The 19,859-nt window shown below is 41.3% G+C and overlaps 1 protein-coding gene across 1 annotated transcript in view; it reads right to left on the bottom strand.

Moving 5' to 3' along the window:
• Positions 1-19,859, bottom strand: part of CLASP1 (cytoplasmic linker associated protein 1) — a 269,429-nt gene that overhangs the window by 120,212 nt on the left and 129,358 nt on the right. The window contains exons 9-18 of the mRNA XM_077830446.1: positions 16,429-16,581; positions 15,340-15,413; positions 12,973-13,065; positions 11,307-11,452; positions 9,369-9,504; positions 7,606-7,676; positions 5,443-5,502; positions 3,925-4,002; positions 1,544-1,711; positions 25-74 (exon numbers count right to left, since the gene is read on the bottom strand). Coding sequence (XP_077686572.1) covers positions 25-74; positions 1,544-1,711; positions 3,925-4,002; positions 5,443-5,502; positions 7,606-7,676; positions 9,369-9,504; positions 11,307-11,452; positions 12,973-13,065; positions 15,340-15,413; positions 16,429-16,581 — 1,029 coding nt within the window. The remainder of the gene's footprint in view (positions 1-24; positions 75-1,543; positions 1,712-3,924; positions 4,003-5,442; positions 5,503-7,605; positions 7,677-9,368; positions 9,505-11,306; positions 11,453-12,972; positions 13,066-15,339; positions 15,414-16,428; positions 16,582-19,859) is intronic.

Consider the following 19,859-nt stretch of genomic DNA (forward strand, 5'->3'; position numbering starts at 1 on the left):
GTATCCTACAGTTCCTGTTCTCACCTCTGGATGTAGTGCTTCCAGTAGGACTTCTTTTGGCAGACAATGGACGGCTAGAAATTAAACACAAACATTTATCAAACAGGTATTTTTTGAGTCACCAATAATCCTGGCTATAAAAATGCCATCACATTTTAGGAGGCTTTGTTCTACATTACTACATTAATAACCAGTTATTAAAAATAGCAGTGGCCTAATCACAACCCCACTCTCCAGATTTCAGGGTGTGCCAAAGTTGCTATATACACAGAAGCACAACCATACCAACCACAACTTCAGACACCTCCAGTGGCTCCCCACTTATTTCAGGATTTCATTCAAAACTGCCCTCTTTGTTTTCAGAACTCTCCACATATGCTCCAAATGACTTCAATGATCAAAGGCACAGGAAGAGTCTATCCCCATGATTATTCTCTACTCCCCTCTGCTAATCTAGAACTGGCCTTCAGTCCAGCACTGGTCCTTCATCACTGAAGTCTGCTGCACTGAAACTCTTGCTTTGGAGCCAGTCTAGTCTGAGTGATGAATGTCTACTTACTCTCCCTGTGCTCCCACAACATTCTCCTGCTATTGCTAGACTGCTGGCCTGGCCCTCTTTCATTTTCTTTTTAAATATATCAAATATATATTTATACAGTTATATAATTACCATGATAAACATGGAATTACTTTTTAGAAGCTGCTGAGTATGTAGTCATAAAGGGTTTGTAATAGTCTATTACTATATGTAAATAGTTGTCTAACAGGATTTATTGTTTAAATATAAATATTGAAGCTCAATAAAACTCCTTAGAAAAGAGTATGAAAAAATTACCATGAGCATTAACAGAACAAAAGAAGATTTCAGGTCCTATGTAAATAGTGACTAATGTATTTTATACATTTCTTTGTAGGATGGAGGTGGATTTTACAATTCATATTGTAATAGGACAGTCCTCAAAAAATTCTAACACTTTTCAGCTGGGGCAAATTTTGAGTCTAAATTCTTTCACTGTGTCCCTTCAAAAACAGCCAAGATACACAACTGCAGCAGAAAAGCTATTCATTTTGCAGCTATATAATTTATATCTAGCTTGGCCACTTCTCTTCTTACAAGAAAAAGAAAAGACAAACAGATACACTCACTTCTCTGGCTTAAGGCTAAGCATGAAAAATTTCAGGCCAAACAAGTGTCTTTTTAAGTTAGGAGGGCTGACTAATACTGTCTGGCTGAGAATGAAAAGCCTCTTGTCCACTTATTTATGGATTCAAGACTGACTCCAGGATATTTAGCAGTGTGGTTTTTTTTGTTTTTTGGGGTTTTTTTTTAATATCTTGCCAGCCAGAAACCTCCTATGCCATATTTTGGAGCTGGTCAAATGTTGAGGTCAAGAAATAAATGTGAACGGTCATAAGAGAGATGAGAAAACAAGCTTAAGCATGAAGTTGTGAATGGTAACGGTGCAATGCCATAGTTACTCACATTTAGGTGCATCTGCAGTTTAGTCAATAAAATCAGTGGTAATAAAGTAGAGAGACTTACTTGAGACTCTCCTGGGAACTGGAGGACGAGCGATCGGACTGAGGCAGGGACACTATGCTATCTGAGTTCTTCAAGTGTGACTGCAGGGCTTTCTGATAGGAGGATTCCAACGTGTGATACAAGTGTTCTGCTTCTCTGCTGAAGTGATTGTGGAAGCCCCAATAACATCTGAAAACAAGATCCCAATATACCATTGAAAACTCCTTGTAACGTTTGATGAGCAACAGCAGCTCAGTCACAGGAGATGTCCATCCCCAATGGCAACAGCTTAACTGAACCATTTCAGTGACGCAGCCTTTCTGTGATGCATCTGAAACATACCACGCAGGCTATCACTGTGTTTTGAGAAAGCAGTTCCACACAAGACACACTGACCAGAAGTGGGAAGGCAAGATGTACACTGTGCAGGGCATCACAGGAACACATACAGCACCAGAGAGGGGCAGAGTCTATACCCAGATGTCACGGCTCCAATCAGGAGGTCAGGAAGAAGACCATTAGCCCACAAGAGCGGTGGGGATTAGACAAGGTAGACATCCCATGGCAAGCTTCAACCAGCAACGTCCCGGTGCAAGTACAAAATCTAGCATGAGTGCTTGTAAATACCATTAACCCTTTTACCCACACTGGATCTATACAGGCTGAGGGGACACTACATTAGTGTTTAAAGGGGTAGGACTGGCAAATTAATGTGAATTAAATAACAGTTTCTGAAACAATCTGCAACTGAAGACAGATCTGTGGGCCTGATTCATGACAGCAATAACAGAGATTTTTCTTTCAAACTGTAACATAACAGTGACTCCCTTATTCAATATCATTCAAAAGCAGATGTGTAGTAACTAACAATTACCCCTGAGATGATCCTGCCCCTTTGCATAATACTATGGGGAAAACTTTGGCTGCTACTGAGGCAAGTCTTAGGGAGTGCTGAAGCTAGCTGTTCTTACTGTCTTCAGTGAGAGTGGCTCAGCATCACTCAGGATCTAGCCCATTCAAAAGAGAGAGAAACATTTCAGCACAAAGGGACCAGTCCTGTGTGGCACTAACAGCCTCTCGGATGATGCTGAGCATCCTTACTTCCTGTTATAATCTATAAGAGTTACAGGCACCTTTCAGGATTAGGCTGGAGAACACTTTAAGAAGAAGATCAATAAATGCAAATTAATCCAGAGCCATTTGCACGTGACAGCTGCTCCCCAGACAGAGAAAGCCATCAGCATTTTAATCTCTTTGGGATAAAATGCAAAAATGTAAATCTTAATACTGGCAATATATTAAGTAAGAAAAAAATAAAGGAGAATTTAACATTCACTATAAATCCTCAAAAAGTCTGCCCAGCTAGCTATCTGGGTTACCTAGCCACATTGCTGTAACACCTGGGTGCCTACAGTATTTTCATGATTGGAGAAAATGCTCCCTCCCAAAATAATTTAATACCCACTCCTACTATGAACTACTATTTCTTGAAGTGTAGCATTTAATCATTTGATTCTTATAAACAAGTTAATGAAATGTAAAATGTACCAAACGACAGCTTTCTCTCTCTGTATAAAGTTCACCTAGAATCTTTGGTTAATGGGTGCTTAGTTTAAGAACAAGTTCTCAGTATACCAAGACAACCTCCCATGGACACATACACAAACTTTTGAAAATACAGCAGAACCTCTCCTATACCCTTTGTGACAGGGAAAATCATTGCAAATTAATGAGATTTCTGTATCAGTGATTAAGAAAGGCAAAATAATGCTGCCTCACAATTGTACTTTATTAACTAACTCTGACAGTGGTTTTCATTATTTACAATATTTTGTAGTAGTTTAGAAAGCAATGGCAAGCCCAATCCTGTAATATTTACTCAGGCAAAAATTCCATTAAAGACAAAGAGATTTTTGTATGAGATAAAAGAATCAGGCGTGAAATCAAATGGTATTTGGCTATCAAATCTGACTGCCCTTTGGCAACCCAGTGTTTTATGGGAACAGGAATGAAACCACCAGATTTTGTCTAGGCATTATATTGGTGGCAGATAAGTAAGGATTAGCAAAATGCTCTTGTGCTTCTAAGAACATACATTAATACATGGATTAATCCATGCTGGGAGAAAACAAAGTTACAAATTGATTTAATTTTAGACAGCAGTGTAAAATGACCAGAATCTAAAGAAGCAATGTGTGAATGGCTGGGGTTTTATTAATCAGATCATACTGACTGCTTTGTGGATCTGCTCCTGTTCCTGTTCAAGTCATGAACTTTTGCCTTCGACTGCCATGGGAGCAGGAACAGGCCCTATATGCATTTGTCTTAGCTTCAGTTTTCCATCACACACTGACCATCCTGTGTTTATAAAGTGATACTTATTTTTTTTTAAATCCACTTACTTTCTTGCCTCTATCCTTGCTTCAGAGTCCGCATCGTGGATTCCCTTCTTTATTGTTTCTGCTAATACTGAGATGTGTCTGAGATCAGAAGAAAACATTGTTCAGACAGTGAGTAAAGATGCAGAAAACCTCCTTGCACTCAGATGAGTCTGCAAAGTTTAATGATTTCTCCCCACTCTCAGCAAACAGAGAGCATTTCACAGCTTCCCCCATTTCCACATAACATCCTTTAGGGGAATTATTTATTTATTCTTACAAGTCAGCTTTATTTCACTCCTTGCTGCTGGAAAACAAGAGCCAAGCTGCATTCTTCAGAAGTCATTCCTTAGTTACCATGGAAACTACCAGGGTGGAAAAATAATCTCTTAACTCTTAAAGTAGCTAACGGCAATTTGGGTTAATGAAGTGAGGATCAATCACCTTTCCTTTTCCCCTCTTTGTCTTTCTCTGCAGACTATTAGTTTGAATAGCCATAATGTGCCTTACAAATATTATTCTCTTATTATATCTCTATTAGTTGTGTGTCAGCCTTAAAGTAGCTATGCTGGCTTTATGCCTGGCATCTGGGAGGCAAAATCCCGCCCAGAGTGCCCCAACACCAGTGCACATGATATACCATCCTTTAGGAGTCTGCAACACGCTCCACTCTCTGCATATGTCCAGCATCATCAGTCAATAATACAAGGTGATGGGCCCACAGTCTTAGCTTCTCCTACCCTTTCAGGATGGCTTGAGCCCCAGTGGTTGTAGGAGGGAGTACTCCCCGGGCTTGGGTGAACACAGGAACTGCAACTGCACCCTCACTTGCAAGAGTCAGATCTTAAGGCCAGAAATCTAGGGTGGGAGCATAAGGGAAGGAAAAGGCCCCTTGTGTGCTCCTCTCTTTGCATCCCAGAACAATCCAGCTCTTAAACATATAGGTCAGTATAGGGAAAACTGGCTATTTAGAATAGTATTACTGCTTTACTATCTAGAATTACTATAGCATTATTACTTTGGAATAGCAATATTTTGGAATGACTGGACCACAGAGCACTTGCCTGCAGCAGGAAACTGAAATGCCTAAGATCTTCTTTTCTGACAACCCCAGTCCCTTCCTCCCATGCCTGGCTTCTCTCTGCCACTTCTTTTCAGTCAGGAAACTATGAGACCCCCTTGCTTGAGTTTCATCTGGAGAGTGGCGGTGCTCAAGAATTCATTAACCATCTTCTCTGCAGCCTGACTGGAGAGGACCCATTTCTCTAGTCCATTCAACAACACTTTCAGAAAATAACGTCGTAGCCCTAGGAGCCACACCTGTGGTGCCACCAGAAGTTCCAATATTTGGGAGGCCTCAGCAATTCCCCCAACAGCCTGCACCCAAGCAGGTGCACACAGGGCCTCAGTGGACTCTTTTTCCCTTTTATTTTTGAATGGAGAAAAAATGGATTTTAGCAGTGAGGGTGGGATGCTTCAAGCCCTCATTTCACCACAGTACAAATCGCTTCTCCCGAAGGGACGCTCATGCTCAGATCTTACCTTTCTAGGGAGTGTGTTTGCCACTCCTGTAACAGCAAGTCTAAAAATTCAAAGCAGCGCCTGAAAGTGGGTAAAGGAGAAATATTGTCTGAGCTATTCAAGCTAATAAAAAGGCATATGGCTTCTAGTGGACTTGCCACCACACACCAGTCATTTATTATTATGGGGCCCAGCTGGACACAAGAAATCAGCAGTGACCCCCTTATTAAAAATACTAGTGTATCTATAAAGATCAAACTCTACAAAGAGTTTTTACACTAAAAAATATGAACATATGCTACAGTAATGGTCTGAAACACTAGACTGTCACCACTGTATGAAGCAGTGCTCTGGACCATAGCTGTAGAATATTACTTGTGGGGTGGTTTTGATTTTGCTTCTTTTTAATACAAAGGACAGTGAGATGTAGAGAAGATCAAAGTTAATATTACTTTGTAGATAGCTCTTTACAAACACTACGCTTCACATCAAGTCTGAAAAGAAGGTATTTTCTCATCCCCATTCTTCAAATAGAGAAACTGAAGGACAGAGGTGTTAAGTGACTTGCTTAAGGGATGTGACAGAGCTATAGTCAGTAGGCGACACAGTTACCAATCATTCTTACTTCTGTTTGTCAAGCTACAGGAGACCGGAGCTAAAGACAGTGGGCATAGGTCTTCTCCAATGAGACAGCAGAAAGGAAATAATCATCCATTTTTAAGGCCAGAAGCGACCATTGTGATTATCCAGTCCGACCTCCTGCTTATCTTCATAAATGATCTGGAGGATGGTGTGGATTGCACTCTAAGCAAATTTGTGGATGATACTAAACTGGGAGGAGTGGTAGATACGCTGGAGGGCAGGGATAGGATACAGAGGGACCTAGACAAATTGGAGGATTGGGCCAAAAGAAATCTGATGAGGTTCAATAAGGATAAGTGCAGGGTCCTGCACTTAGGACGGAAGAACCCAATGCACAGTTACAGACTAGGGACCAAATGGCTAGGCAGCAGTTCTGTGGAAAAGGACCTAGGGGTGACAGTGGATGAGAAGCTGGATATGAGTCAGCAGTGTGCCCTTGTTGCCAAGAAGGCCAATGGCATTTTGGGATGTATAAGTAGGGGCATAGCGAGCAGATCGAGGGACGTGATCGTCCCCCTCTATTCGACATTGGTGAGGCCTCATCTGGAGTACTGTATCCAGTTTTGGGCCCCACACTACAAGAAGGATGTGGATAAATTGGAAAGAGTCCAGCGAAGGGCAACAAAAATGATTAGGGGTCTGGAACACATGACTTATGAGGAGAGGCTGAGGGAACAGGGATTGTTTAGTCTGCGGAAGAGAAGAATGAGGGGGGATTTGATAGCTGCTTTCAACTACCTGAGAGGTAGTTCCAGAGAGGATGGTTCTAGACTATTCTCAGTGGTGGAAGAGGACAGGACAAGGAGTAATGGTCTCAAGTTGCAGTGGGGGAGGTTTAGGTTGGATATTAGGAAAAACTTTTTCACTAGGAGAGTGGTGAAACACTGGAATGCGTTGCCTAGGGAGGTGGTGGAATCTCCTTCCTTAGAAGTTTTTAAGGTCAGGCTTGACAAAGCCCTGGCTGGGATGATTTAATTGGGGATGGGTCCTGCTTTTGAGCAGGGGGTTGGACTAGATGACCTCCTGAGGTCCCTCCCAACCCTGATATTCTATGATTCATAACACAGGCCATGGAATTTCAGAGAATGTGACTTTTACACTCTGGTCCAAAGGAAACGTACCACAGTAGTGGTTGGTGGTAGAAAATAGGAGCACATCCAAGGCCTCGGAAGGCAGACAAACTAATGTGATAATATTATAGCAATATCTAAACATGCACAAACACACACAGCTGTACAGTACACCCACACCTAACTCCCCACTACACGTTAAATCAGCTAATTTCTATTTAAAGGCCATCCTTCCTTTTCAAGAACAGAAACAGTGAATCTTCCCTATACAGTGTAAAACTTTTAAAAAAAACGTTTGGTTTGAATTGTTCATAGTGACCTAGGGGATTCAGACACATCCATTAAAGTTAAGGGAAGATGTGCGGATAAATCCTCTACATCGCTTTGAAAAACTCAGCTTTTCCTTTAAAAAAACAGGAGGTGAATTTAAGCCATTGATAAACAAGAAGAAAAGTTAAAACCTCATTCTCACCTTCTAACTGCAACAGACTTGGAGGTACAGTTACTGGTTATGATGGGTATTAGTCGAGGGATGTGCGTATGCTAGAACAAGAAAAACAGAGGGAAAAAACCTTTACATTTTAGATTTGCGGGAGTAAAGCTAATTTCCCTTAGTCATCCTAAAGCCAACATACACACACTCATTTTGGCTCATTTGAAAAAATTCAGCCCCTAGATAAAGGAATATTTTTAAGAAAGATATGGATTCTTTATTTACACTTATGGACACAGGCTCCAGCGAGTCTGTAGTGTGAGACCCATATTCATCAATGGACAGAAATCTCCAGTAGTAGGGCATGCCAAGGCTCCCCACAGCATGCCCGCCACATCACTGGGCAGAAGCCACACTAGTTGATTAATGGCCTAAGACAAGATGCACTGTCCATGGAGTACTTACAAAGACTCTTTATATGAGGATGGGAAGGCAAGCAAAAGTGGTTTAAAAATGACTTCAGAGAAATATACACTCAACTTTTCAAAGGTAAAAATCCTTTGTTTCTGCAAAGAAGTTTCCCTAATATATCTTATGCTGATAGCACTTGTTATCCACTCTCAAAGTCCTTTGCAAACCTTCACTAGTCATGCTTCACAAGGACAGAGTGGTAGGGCCCTGATCATGTACCACTTAAGTCAATGGGCACTTTCGCTTTGGATTTCAGTAGGTGCAGGACTGGACCCTAAGTGAATTGCCAAAGGTCATACAGTGCGTCAGAAGCAAAGCCAGGAATTAAACCTACAAGTCCTGATTCCTAGCCCCTTGCTCCAAACACACAATCCATCATTCTAGAATAATGAATTATGCATAAAGAAATAGAGTACTTCCATTTTTCTTATACAAAGTAACACAGAAGGATACCCTGTTAAACGATGAAATTATTCCTAAATGATCTTTTAGCCTGTAAATATGAACATGGTTAGGTCTTCTTTTGCAACTGGAATCTAGAGCAACTTGGCAAGTTATGACTTTGAACCCTCACTTGCTGACCAACAGCATTTATATTTAATAAAAGAGCTTCAAGTTCACCATCTTTACTCATTTACTAGTACTATGAGAACTACTTTCTTTTCTACTTACAATCTAGAATGTATCTGATGAAGCATGCTACAACCTGAACCATCAGAACAAGGTCTTCATGACACAAAATATCACTGCTAGGCTTCAATGCCAGATGGCTAATGATAATCTGAGGAGTTGCCCCTTCCCCTTCCTACAAGCTAATAGCCACCCATACACCAGATGCTATCCAGCCAACAGCTTATAATTAACAGTGTCCCTAGCATCTGAATGCCTCTGTAGTGCTCTTCTTTCAGGTAGCTACACAACTTCCACTGAACAATTTAGTCAGTAAACTGCTAGATTCATAAACTGGGTTCATAAACAACAAGAGCCACCAAGAAGCAACTTCCATTGATAGTGGACAAGCTATTACTTCTCATTTATTGTCAGTCTCTTTTCCCCTCTTGAACTGTGTTCCAATAAATAGTTTTCCTTGTTCTAAGACATGACAGGGGGATCAACAAAAGGAAGGTATTGTCTGAATGCAGATATCATACCCAGATAAGATTCAAGGAAGAAGTCTCATAGCCAAGTTCTGCAACATTTAGGAGCTTAATCTATTTATTTAAGCTAATTTTCACCAGGGACATGTTCACATTCTCTCCTCAGTTCAGATCTGATCACATAGACAGATTTAAGCCTTTATAAGACAAAGTTTTGTTTTGATATATACTTACTCGGATGATTAATCTAACAGCTACGACACCAGAAGTGGACATTACTTTGGCACTGTTAGGAATCAGATTAAAGATGGTTGGCATGATGGCTTCTGCCCCATGGTCAAACTTGTTTCCCAAAACTAAAGACAAATGTCTGAAAAACAATTAAGAAATGCTGGTAAATATGCTTTAGATTATGCTAGTCATAGTAATGTAGACTATCTGACATGCACTATTTCATGATTTTTCAGTCTCCTCTCTAACTCCACCAAAGAAGAATGAACAGACATATCTCATTTTACAGTTTTCATCTCAAACCAGTGCAATGCTTTTTGCTCATCCAGATTTTAACAGTAATTAATTCAGCATGGAAGCTCACCACATCACTGGAACCCTGTTAAAGATGCACCGACAAACCCACAGGGCATTTCTCAATGACTTGGTTTTCTAGCGCTTGTCAGTTTCAGATTCCATTCTCTCTCAAGCTTCTGTCTTGCCTTGACATTTGTGAATTTCATAAACGATTATTAAAAATGCCCTAGTTCCTTTTCTTCAAAGTCATGGCTCTGGTAGCATTCAACATTCAGTTACTACGGATGGGGGAACCAGCCCACAGACAATAAGAACTGACCTGTACTTTCACCCCAAACTCAGTCTGAACCCAAAGACAAAACACATTTCAAATTTCTGTCTTTATTATTCAATTTTGTGCTGCCTCCTTGCCTGTTAACTTCAGTTTGGGCAGAAAGTGAGTGTGAGAAATATCATAAGAGAAGTTATTCTGTTGTCATTTCCAGCCTTAACAGACCCAGGATGAATGGGAACTTTCCAACTCCATTTTGCAGTCTCCTAAGGGTCAGAATATTCACGTTTTCCATATAAAGCATCTGCAATTTGTCCCTCGAGACTGAGTGCATTGTTTTACATAAGATTTGTATCTCAAATGGAATTAAATGAAATTAACCACTATGGGCCTGATCTTTCAGTCCTCAGCCATGACCAAATGCTGCACTCCATGCAAGCCCAATGATTTAAAATGTGGGGTCAAGGAGGGCAAAATATGGCCCTCCACTTCTGTTCCATTGGGTTCAGATACTCAGGGCACGTTTCATTTTGTTATTTGGAATTGTGGTATTACACTATTGAAAAGCATTTCACAGCATTATGGACTTGACCTTGCCATGCGCCAAGTATCCTCAATTTCCATGGTATTCAATGGGCCCTATAGGTGCTCAATTCCTCAAAGGTCAGGCATTGCAACAGGAGCTCTGCTGTCTCTGCCTGTTTACAGAAACGTATAACTCAGTCAAACCTGTTTGATTGTGAACTGACCCTTAGAACGTCACAAGTATATCTGGGTCATGAGCCCAGGACCAAAGAGCTCCACCCCGTTTTTTTTAATTAAAAAAAAAATCTGTGGTGTCCATTCTAGAGCAAATGTGATCGGCGAATATATTCTGTGCTTTTACAGGCACTGTTTTGTATTTGAATAACTTAGAAACACTCTGAGGATTTTTTAAAGCTAGCTTTGGCCAGCAATAAACCCATAAGAACAGATTTTGCCCTTTGCTACATTGGTTATCAATCCTCAGTAACTCCATTGAAGTTCATGGAGCTACTTCAGATGGACACCAGTGTAACTGAGATCTGAATCTGGTCCATAATGTGAGTAATGGCTTTCAAAGGTTAAAACGGAATTCAAAGCCTGCCCAATCAACATTTCCAAACACCACCAGCATACAGAACCCATCCCCACAGGCTGTACAACCATGATTAATGACCTGCATGAGCATGGTTTTTAAATGGTTGTGGCAAAAACCAAGTTCTAACACCACTTTGTCTGTCCAGTACTGACAAGGCCAAACTATATCATAATTGGGTTCGAGCCAGGATCTCCTCCTTTTATCTAACTAATTGTATAACACAATTTAGAATGTGGAGCTTTGTATTCCTTACCCCAACGTGATACACGCCTCTCGCACTACCTGAGACCGCAGATCTTTAGCAGATAATTTAAATGCTCCATCCAGCAGGCGTAAGTGTTGAAAGAAGTTATCATGCTCGGCAGCTCCAGCTAATAGTAAGGATCGGATCCTTTTCAGCTGTTGGCAAACAAGATTTAAGGACTTACAAGTGACAAAATAGCAAGACACACTGGTATCTATTCATGAGAAATAAAAACACTCAGAACTGTGTTCAAGACTAGCGCTCATTTTTCAACTTCCCTGTAAAAATATTAATGTGTTGAAGAACAGGTTCTTAACACAATCTAAGATCACATATTTCAGGGATCAGTATATTGAATAAATGTAAGAACATTCATATGTTAGCCTTGGCCATGCTACAGGAATCCAAAAGTGTCATTTACAATTTGACCAACGACAAAATGTGGCAAGCCAGACATTTACTTTTCCAATCGTATCATTAAAGTTATTGGGACATTTAAACAAGTCAAAGAATTCCAAGGTTGCTCCTCCATTCCCTCCATCCATTTGCAACGTTTAGGGAAATGAACATCTTGAAACACTGAAGTGCATTGTATGCATTGAAACGCTATAATTTTCTCACAGTTCTCTCATTAAAAAGATGGTCTGACTTGAAAAGCCATGACTCAGATTCTGATCTCAGTTACACCAGTGTAAATCTGGAACATCTCCACTGAATTCATTAGAATCAGGCCTTGTCTACAGTAGGAGTGAAATCCTGCCCCAATGAAATTAATGGCAAAATTTCCACTGACTTCAGTGAGGCCAGGATTTCACCCTAAGGAGCTAGTTTTAGCCACTGATATAACTACACCAATGCAAACCATTAATCATGGTGCACTAATATCAATTCACTACTAGACTTCAGAACCAAGGTTCAGACTGAGGAAAACTGCACCAGTGCAAATCGCTGCTTGGACATGTCAGGGCTACACCAATAAAATTACATCACTGTATTTACACCAGTGGCAGAAACCAAGAGTGTAGAAAAGGTCTTACGCAGATTTACATCAGTGTAACTTAGAGCTTGCCTATAAATAAGACTCAAACTCAGCATGTCCATTACAGGTCTGCCTTTGTATCACCTTGCTCCTCATGCAGTCATTTCCACCTGTGTCCAGTGGATATAAAATGCTACCAAACTGTTTTACACCCACTTTGCACAGGTGTAAATGACTATACAACCTGGAAGGCAGGGAAGAAGGAGGCCTTTTGCATACATCCGTCTACCCAAATGGAGTGCAGAAAGGACACTTTTCACAATATTACTCCACTTTTGAAAATTTGACTCTGAAGTCCAATACCGATTTTCTAGGTTTATCTGTTTGTTTGAAAAATTAAGTATACCTTAAATGTATGATGACTTATTTAATCTGATGCCTATTCATGATATTCAAATTCCTATAAACCTAATACTTCACGGTTTCCTTAATGTAGGAGTTTAAATTTAGTCCCATAGTGTGAAATTCACTCCATGCAGAGGGCCAGTATACTCAATGTACCACTTAAACTGCACATCAGCCCTATTTAGACAACTTCAGTGGTGCACAGAACTTGTGCTGACACTCTGCAAAGGGATGAACTTCACTCATAAAAACCTTACATTAAAATAATTAGCATATAGGTCCAATGCTTACTGCAGATACTCTCTGCTCCCAGTCATGCTTATCATCCGATAGGATTTCCCTAATTTTGTTTATGGATTCTTCGAGGTCTCGGCTGGAATAAATCTGTGAATTAAAAAAAGAAAATGTTATCAGTGAATCAGAAGGTTTCTTAACTGAACCTCTAACCTCCTTCACTCCTGAATTCTTTACTGTGTGTGGCTCTTCGACTCTAAGGGACTAATGTATTGCACAAAATCAAGAAATATTAAATGGACATACAGTATGTTTAAAGTGTAATCATTTTTGACTATTACACAACTGTACAATTTAAAGGCAGTAAGCATTATTTCTGGAGTCAACGTCATACGTAAAACAGTCTTCTAGAGGGTCATACAAAACCACCAATAAAAATAGAGAGACAAATTAACAACATTTGATACATAAATGTGTAAATCCCCACTTCATAAGGGAAACCCGTACTTGTTGGCACAATAGGTAACTGTGCTTATAAGGACCTATTTGCCCTGTCAGTGCAGGTTTTTACTGGCACTGTTTATGTACTGCGTTTGAAAGAATGTCCCAAAATAGCCCATTGGCCACACAAACACGCAACATTTAAAAAGCTGAAAAGTAGCTTTAAACGTACAGGTGCAAAGAATGTTCCAAATGTCAAAGTGCAAGAGTCCCACTGCATCAGCACACAGGAAATCAATGCCATCGCTACAAAAGACTAACCAAGAAGGCTGAGCAGCCAACAGTCCTGAGTTCGCTGAACACAATTTTGCAAGATTAATATATGCAACCTGTCAGCAACGTAAGATAGGCTAGTCATGAAGTCAGTGGGCCAAATTCAGCCCTGAGCCTGTAGCACCCATTGAAATGAGTGTGAATTGTGCATACATGGAGGAGAGGAGAATTTAGCAACAGTCAGCACACAGTTCTTTCTGTTTTCCAAGTGTTGCACACACACACATTAACTATTACCCCTTGCGAGTCAGTTCAGTATTATCATCTCCATTTTACAGAGGAGAAAGCTGACGCGAGGAGAGGTAAAAAACCTCTGTTTGTCCTGGTTCCTATCTGACACTCCTCTCCAATTTGTGCAAGATCACACAGTTCAGAATCAGAATTAGAACTCCAGAGCTTCTGGCTCCCAGCTAGAGTTCAATCCTCTATTCTGTGATGCTTCTCTAATGTTGCCACTGTATATAGTGGAAAATGAGAAAGCAGCTGTGCAATGACATCATGGTATAACATGCATGTTACCAATCCAACTTTGGTATCTTGAATATGCTGCAGCCTGTAGGGAAGGCCAGATACTGCAATCGTCAACCAACATAAAGGCATGAATCGTGATTGTAATAATTAACTCTGAGGACAATCAAGCAATATTCCTTAACTGAGAAAAGTAACATTTAACAACTGTTTTACTTAACCTTGGGAAGATAACTAGAATCAAACACCCATATCCTTGGCAAATGTTGAAGTGAGCATAACTCCAGTGAAAAAAATCTTTGGGTAGGAAAGAGGTGGAAAAGTCAGAGAATTCCTGAGATTAGTTTTAAATCCCCTAGTCGTATCAGGAATAGCTGAAGGAAGTCTGTCTTCATCCATTCAAGCACTGAGACAACAAAGAAGAGCCCTCTAGTATTTGAAGAAAAGGTCAAATGAACCTGGAAATATTCAGTCTGGCCACAATTTGGGTCAGGACAAAGAAAACTGTGAGCTGATGAAAGCGTAGAGATACTGACAAATCCTACGTGCATGTGACTGCATTTGAAAACTTTCCACGGTTCAAGTCTACAGATACACAATAAGTGAGTTTGATGTTTAACTGTCCCTCTTTCATGTATCAGAGTTAGATGAACCCTCTACTGAAGTTATGCTGAGTCCCTCTTCATGGCCTTCACAAGTCTCAGCTCCCAGTCTTAGGAGATGCAACATCTTGTGACTTGCCTTTACTCTCTGTCCACAAACTACTCCACTGGCTTTCGGGAGTTAGTGCAGGATCCAGTTTAAGATGGCCGGCTTTCCTCATTTTAAACATGCTCTTTTGGCTTGCTCCAGCCAACCTCACAGCCTTGTCTCTTTGCTTTTCTCTCATTTCCCTCTGTCTGTCAAGCACTGACTTCCCTTTCAGTCCTCCAGACAATTGCTCCACTGCCACGCTGCAGCTCCTGTCATTTGGAATCCCCTTCCTGTATCTCTCTAACTCACCATCTCTTTCCAAATCTGAAAATGAAAACATCTCTTTACTCCCTTGACTACCTCTTTATTAGAGCTTGCCACCACTGAAGTTAATGGGCCTCAGCTATTGATTTCAATGAGAGTGGGATTGGGTTGGACATCTGTGTTATACTGTTACTGTTAAATGTTTTAAAATGCATTTCTTCTTACCTGAACTGTTGGGACATCATCAAACGCTTTAATAAAATCCTCCTCATCAACAGCACCAGCTCCCTCTTTGGCTGCTGACAGATAAATGAAAAAGCCTTTTCACCCTTCTCATCAACAACAGTATAATCACTAAAAATATGCTCAGTTATGAAAGCACCTAAAGAAGAGAGAATTCACCCCACTCCCGACCCCCGTCCAAACCTACATGGAAAGAGTTACAGTTGTAATGGAAATAACAAAGGCAAGGAAATTCAAAGCAAAGCACACACTATACACAGCATCCTTCAATTCCTAGGCACCACGGAGCACATTACGATGTCGTTAAGGCAGTCATTCAAATGTTAGGGGGTGTTGCCTGAAAAGATGAGATGGAATATTTACTTAAACTACAAGAGAGGTTTTCTCTTAAAGGATTTAGTCTCATTTATAATTGATTAATGTGTGGATTTCCTGACAGGCACACAGACTGAAGATAAGGAGATGGGGAGAAAAGGGAAAGGCTTAAGGACATTATTCAGATGGAAGTTATTGTTTGAGAAAGGAATCAGGAAAGTTTCCTTTAGTTGCAATTTGCAAATAAATTCAGAGTCATTGTTCAGTTTTCTGTTCACCCTTTAATTAGAGCGTCAGAAGTTAGAGGTCAAGTGGCAAAAGTGTTAAAAAACAATTTGCCAACTGTTTTAAATGGCATGAAACTGGAGTTTAGCACATACATTTTTGACCTTATTTGTTAAATAAACAGCCTGTGTTATTTAAGCTATTTGACTACAGAGGTGCAGTTCCTTTGGGAAGAAAAGGTGGATCACTGCACACTGTTGCTTCAAACACAATGCTGAAGATCACTAAGTGGATCTGGATGTGGGAATCATTTGCAGGTCCACTATTCCAGAACACATCTTTGGTGTTCAGACAGTATAACTCTCATGTTCTCAGACAGAGCAATTCACCACCCTAATGAGGGCCAACACAAGGACTATGCAACACGTAGGTCCTCAAAATAAGGCTTAAATGTGACTTCAGCAGAGCTTAGGTGTTGTGCAGGATCTTTGCAGAGAGGTGAGTTTCACCCAATATGCAATATTGCCTTACCTGTGGACTTTGAGCCCAGAGCTGCAGACCCAAGTCTGCGAGCAGTCCCCATGCCAACTCTGCGGGAGTTTGGAGGGGCCTTTGAAGATGTAGAGGAGCTGGCCGAGGAAGGTCTGTTCCCGTCCACAGAGTCTTCATCATCAAAATTTTTATCTGAGGAAGAACCACATTCAGCCATAACTAAGGTGAAACTAAAACATTTCCCAACTGGGGTGCCTATATTGGAGCAGGTGCTCTGTGCATTTCCTGCAAGAACACTGGAGACAGCTCTCACTTCAACAGCTTTTCAAGGCTTCGCTGAAGTTATGTTTAAAAGAATAAACCAACAAACTATGATCAATGCCTGTGCCCAACCGTCCTTTCTAAATACAAATTCAGGGAGCTGGGCAGCTCAGGAGATCTACAGCTTTCCACCTCAAGAGGAGTAAACAGGCTTAGTGTAACTGAGAATTCAGGCAGTGGTTTGTAATCGTAGCCGAGATAAAGGACTGAAGGGCCCATAAATCCTCAGCTATCCTCTCACCCACAGAGGTGGTGTCTGTACAACAGGACTGAGGGCTTGCCTTCACTGCAGCTGCGCCCATGTAACGTATCTGGTGAAGCACTATGTCGACGAAAACGCTCTTCCGTCTATGTAATTCGTCTACCTCAATGAGACGCAAAAGCTCTCCCGCTGACACAGCACGCTGTAGACAGCACTTCAAATTGATTTAACTTATGTCGCTCGGGGGGGGGGGGTAGGGGGGGTTTCACACCCCTGAGCGATGTAAGTTACGTTGACTTAAGCACTGGTGTAGACAAGCCCTGAGGCTCCTCAAAGGGACAGTGTGGGGAAGACCACATATCTACTACCCATGCTGTCCCTATGTTGTATGTATCAATAAAAGACACTGGCTTTCAGGGCTGTTAATCATGCAACTTTCAACAGCCCTAAATCCACTTTACTTTGTTTTTAAATGATAATTTGCTACATAGTCATTTGGAAGGTGTAAAATGTTTGGACGGCTGACCCGAGCTTTGTGTGCTAAGAAAATCAGATTGAGTTCTACTATGTTTTCTCCCAAATCTACTCCCACCACACAGCCCTTCAGGATCACATTACGCCAACCTAAGGTGACCTCCTTTTCAAAAGGCAAAAGCAGGACATATGCAGGAGCCCTGCCCGCCTCTGTTGGCCCCGTCCTCTATCCCTTCTCTCTCCCGCAAACTCCACACCCTACTCCTCCTCTTCTCCCTGAAGCCCCATCCCTGGCCAGGTTGGAAGCCAAAGCCGGGCAGCAGTAAGAGCTGCCCAGGGAGCCCGGGCTGCTGTGGGGAGCCCTGGACCCTCCACCTGCCCTGGGCGGAGGGCCGGGGTGCCCAAGACCAGCTTCTGGCCCAAGTCCCCGCCCCCTGGGGTGTACCACCCAGGGTAGGTGGAGAGTCCAGGGCTCCCCATAGCGACCTAGGCTCCCTGGGCGGCTCATACAATTGCTGGGCTGCAGCTTCTGATCTGGCCAGAGGGTGAAGTCTCAGGGGTGTGGGGTGAGAAAGAGCAGGGGGCAGGGCCTCATGGTGATGGGAGGGCTAAGGCCCACCTCAGCCCTCCCCCCCCCCCCCAGAAAGAGGCCGGCACTGCCCCTGAGGCTCAGGAAGGTGCGGAGCGTTGCCACAGGGAATCCAGAACAAATGTCCTGGAATCATTCAGCCTGGGACTGGGACTTGAACTCTGCATTTCAGGACTGTTGCATCCAATTTGGGATGTCTGCACGCACCTCCTTCTGTCTGGAGGTTGAACATGATTCCCTCTGGCTGGACCCCATCAATGCCATCTTTAATCAGACAGAATCTTTAATGGTCACTGTTGAGTGATTCAAGGCACTCAATTCCAGCCAGGGGTTGAGCACATTCAGCACGAACCACTCCATTGGCTCAGGAGAGCAGAGCTCATTTAACAGTTCTGGGCATATCTTAGTCACTATCTCCCAACTCATCAGACCATTTAAGCACCTGCCTAAGTCCTTCCCTATTCAGCAAAGCTTTTAAGCATAAGTTTCACTTTAAGCATATGCCTCAAGTGAAGTGAATGCTTAAGTACTTCAGTAAATAGGTTTCAGAGTAACAGCCGTGTTAGTCTGTATTCGCAAAAAGAAAAGGAGTCCTTGTGGCACCTTAGTAAATAGGGACGGACTGAATGGGGTCAAGGGGTGAAATTCCACCCAGCGTCTGGTGAGCATGCACAAGGCCCCCTGCACCATTTAAACCCTTGTCATGGGGTGGTGAGGGTGGGCTTTCCCAGACCCTTAGCACTGGGGTGAATTTCATCCCAAATACATTTTCTTTTAAATTCTTATACAGAGATATCTGGATATCAAGTAGAAGGTTATGCTATGTCTATTACCAGCCAAGAGGAAATCATTGCCATTAATACAACCAGATAGCAGATATTCTGCATTATTTCAAAAGTAGCACTTTTATCTAATAGTATACATCTTGTGTCAGTTGCATTAATGACCATCTAGATTGTCATTTATTTAACTTAAAAATAATCTAGCAATTATGCTTTTCCAACCCGCATCCCCCCAACACACACAAAGGGTGTGGTTTCCTAGTCCAGATAACAAAGTAAAATAAAAACTCAGAAACCAAATAGCAAGAATAACCTCATTTTTGTAGCATGTTAGTAAAACTCCATTAATTTTGCTAACATACCAATCTAAAATGAGCTTTCCTGAGTATTAGCTATAAAAAAAGAGAGGCAAATTACAATCAAATGGATCTTCTTATACTTTAAAGTTAACATTGTGGCCAAATGTTTTTTCTAATATCTATGTCAAATAGCCTTTAACATCCAGAGAGCGTTTCCTTGATTGAAAATTAAGGATAATATTCTGGCACATTCAAAACTGCATACCAGGTCTTTCAGCAGCACACGTATTGAACAGAAAAAGAAACAAAGAACAAAAAATCTGAATGTGGAGTTCATAAAATAAAATACAACCAAATCAACTATACAGTAACATGAAGAAGGACGTTCTTCCCAATTCAACAGCTGATGGTCACAATCATCATTTATAATATTGCACTCTAGCTGTAAATCCTACAGGGCCAAATTCAACCCAGGTGTAATCCATTGACTTCACTGTGTGTGCACCAGGGATAAAATATGGATCACAGTGTTTACCATTTAACAATCATGACTATTCTCCTGCGTTATGACCCCAATGCTCATTTATGAATGATGCTTAGTAATATCCAGCAGAGACATGCCTTACCCAAAAGGGCCTTTGTCTGCTCACTACTCTGCTCTCTCTCAAAATTTAAAAAAAATGCAATTTGCTTAAAATCTCTTCTATTCACTTACAATCATTACAAAGAAAAAAAAGAAGAAATTGCTTACAAGTACATATCCTTTTGCAAATAAGCTTCCTCAACATTCCTTCATATTTTCC

This window comes from Eretmochelys imbricata, chromosome 11, assembly GCF_965152235.1.
Source record: "Eretmochelys imbricata isolate rEreImb1 chromosome 11, rEreImb1.hap1, whole genome shotgun sequence".
NCBI classification, from domain to species: domain Eukaryota; kingdom Metazoa; phylum Chordata; order Testudines; family Cheloniidae; genus Eretmochelys; species Eretmochelys imbricata.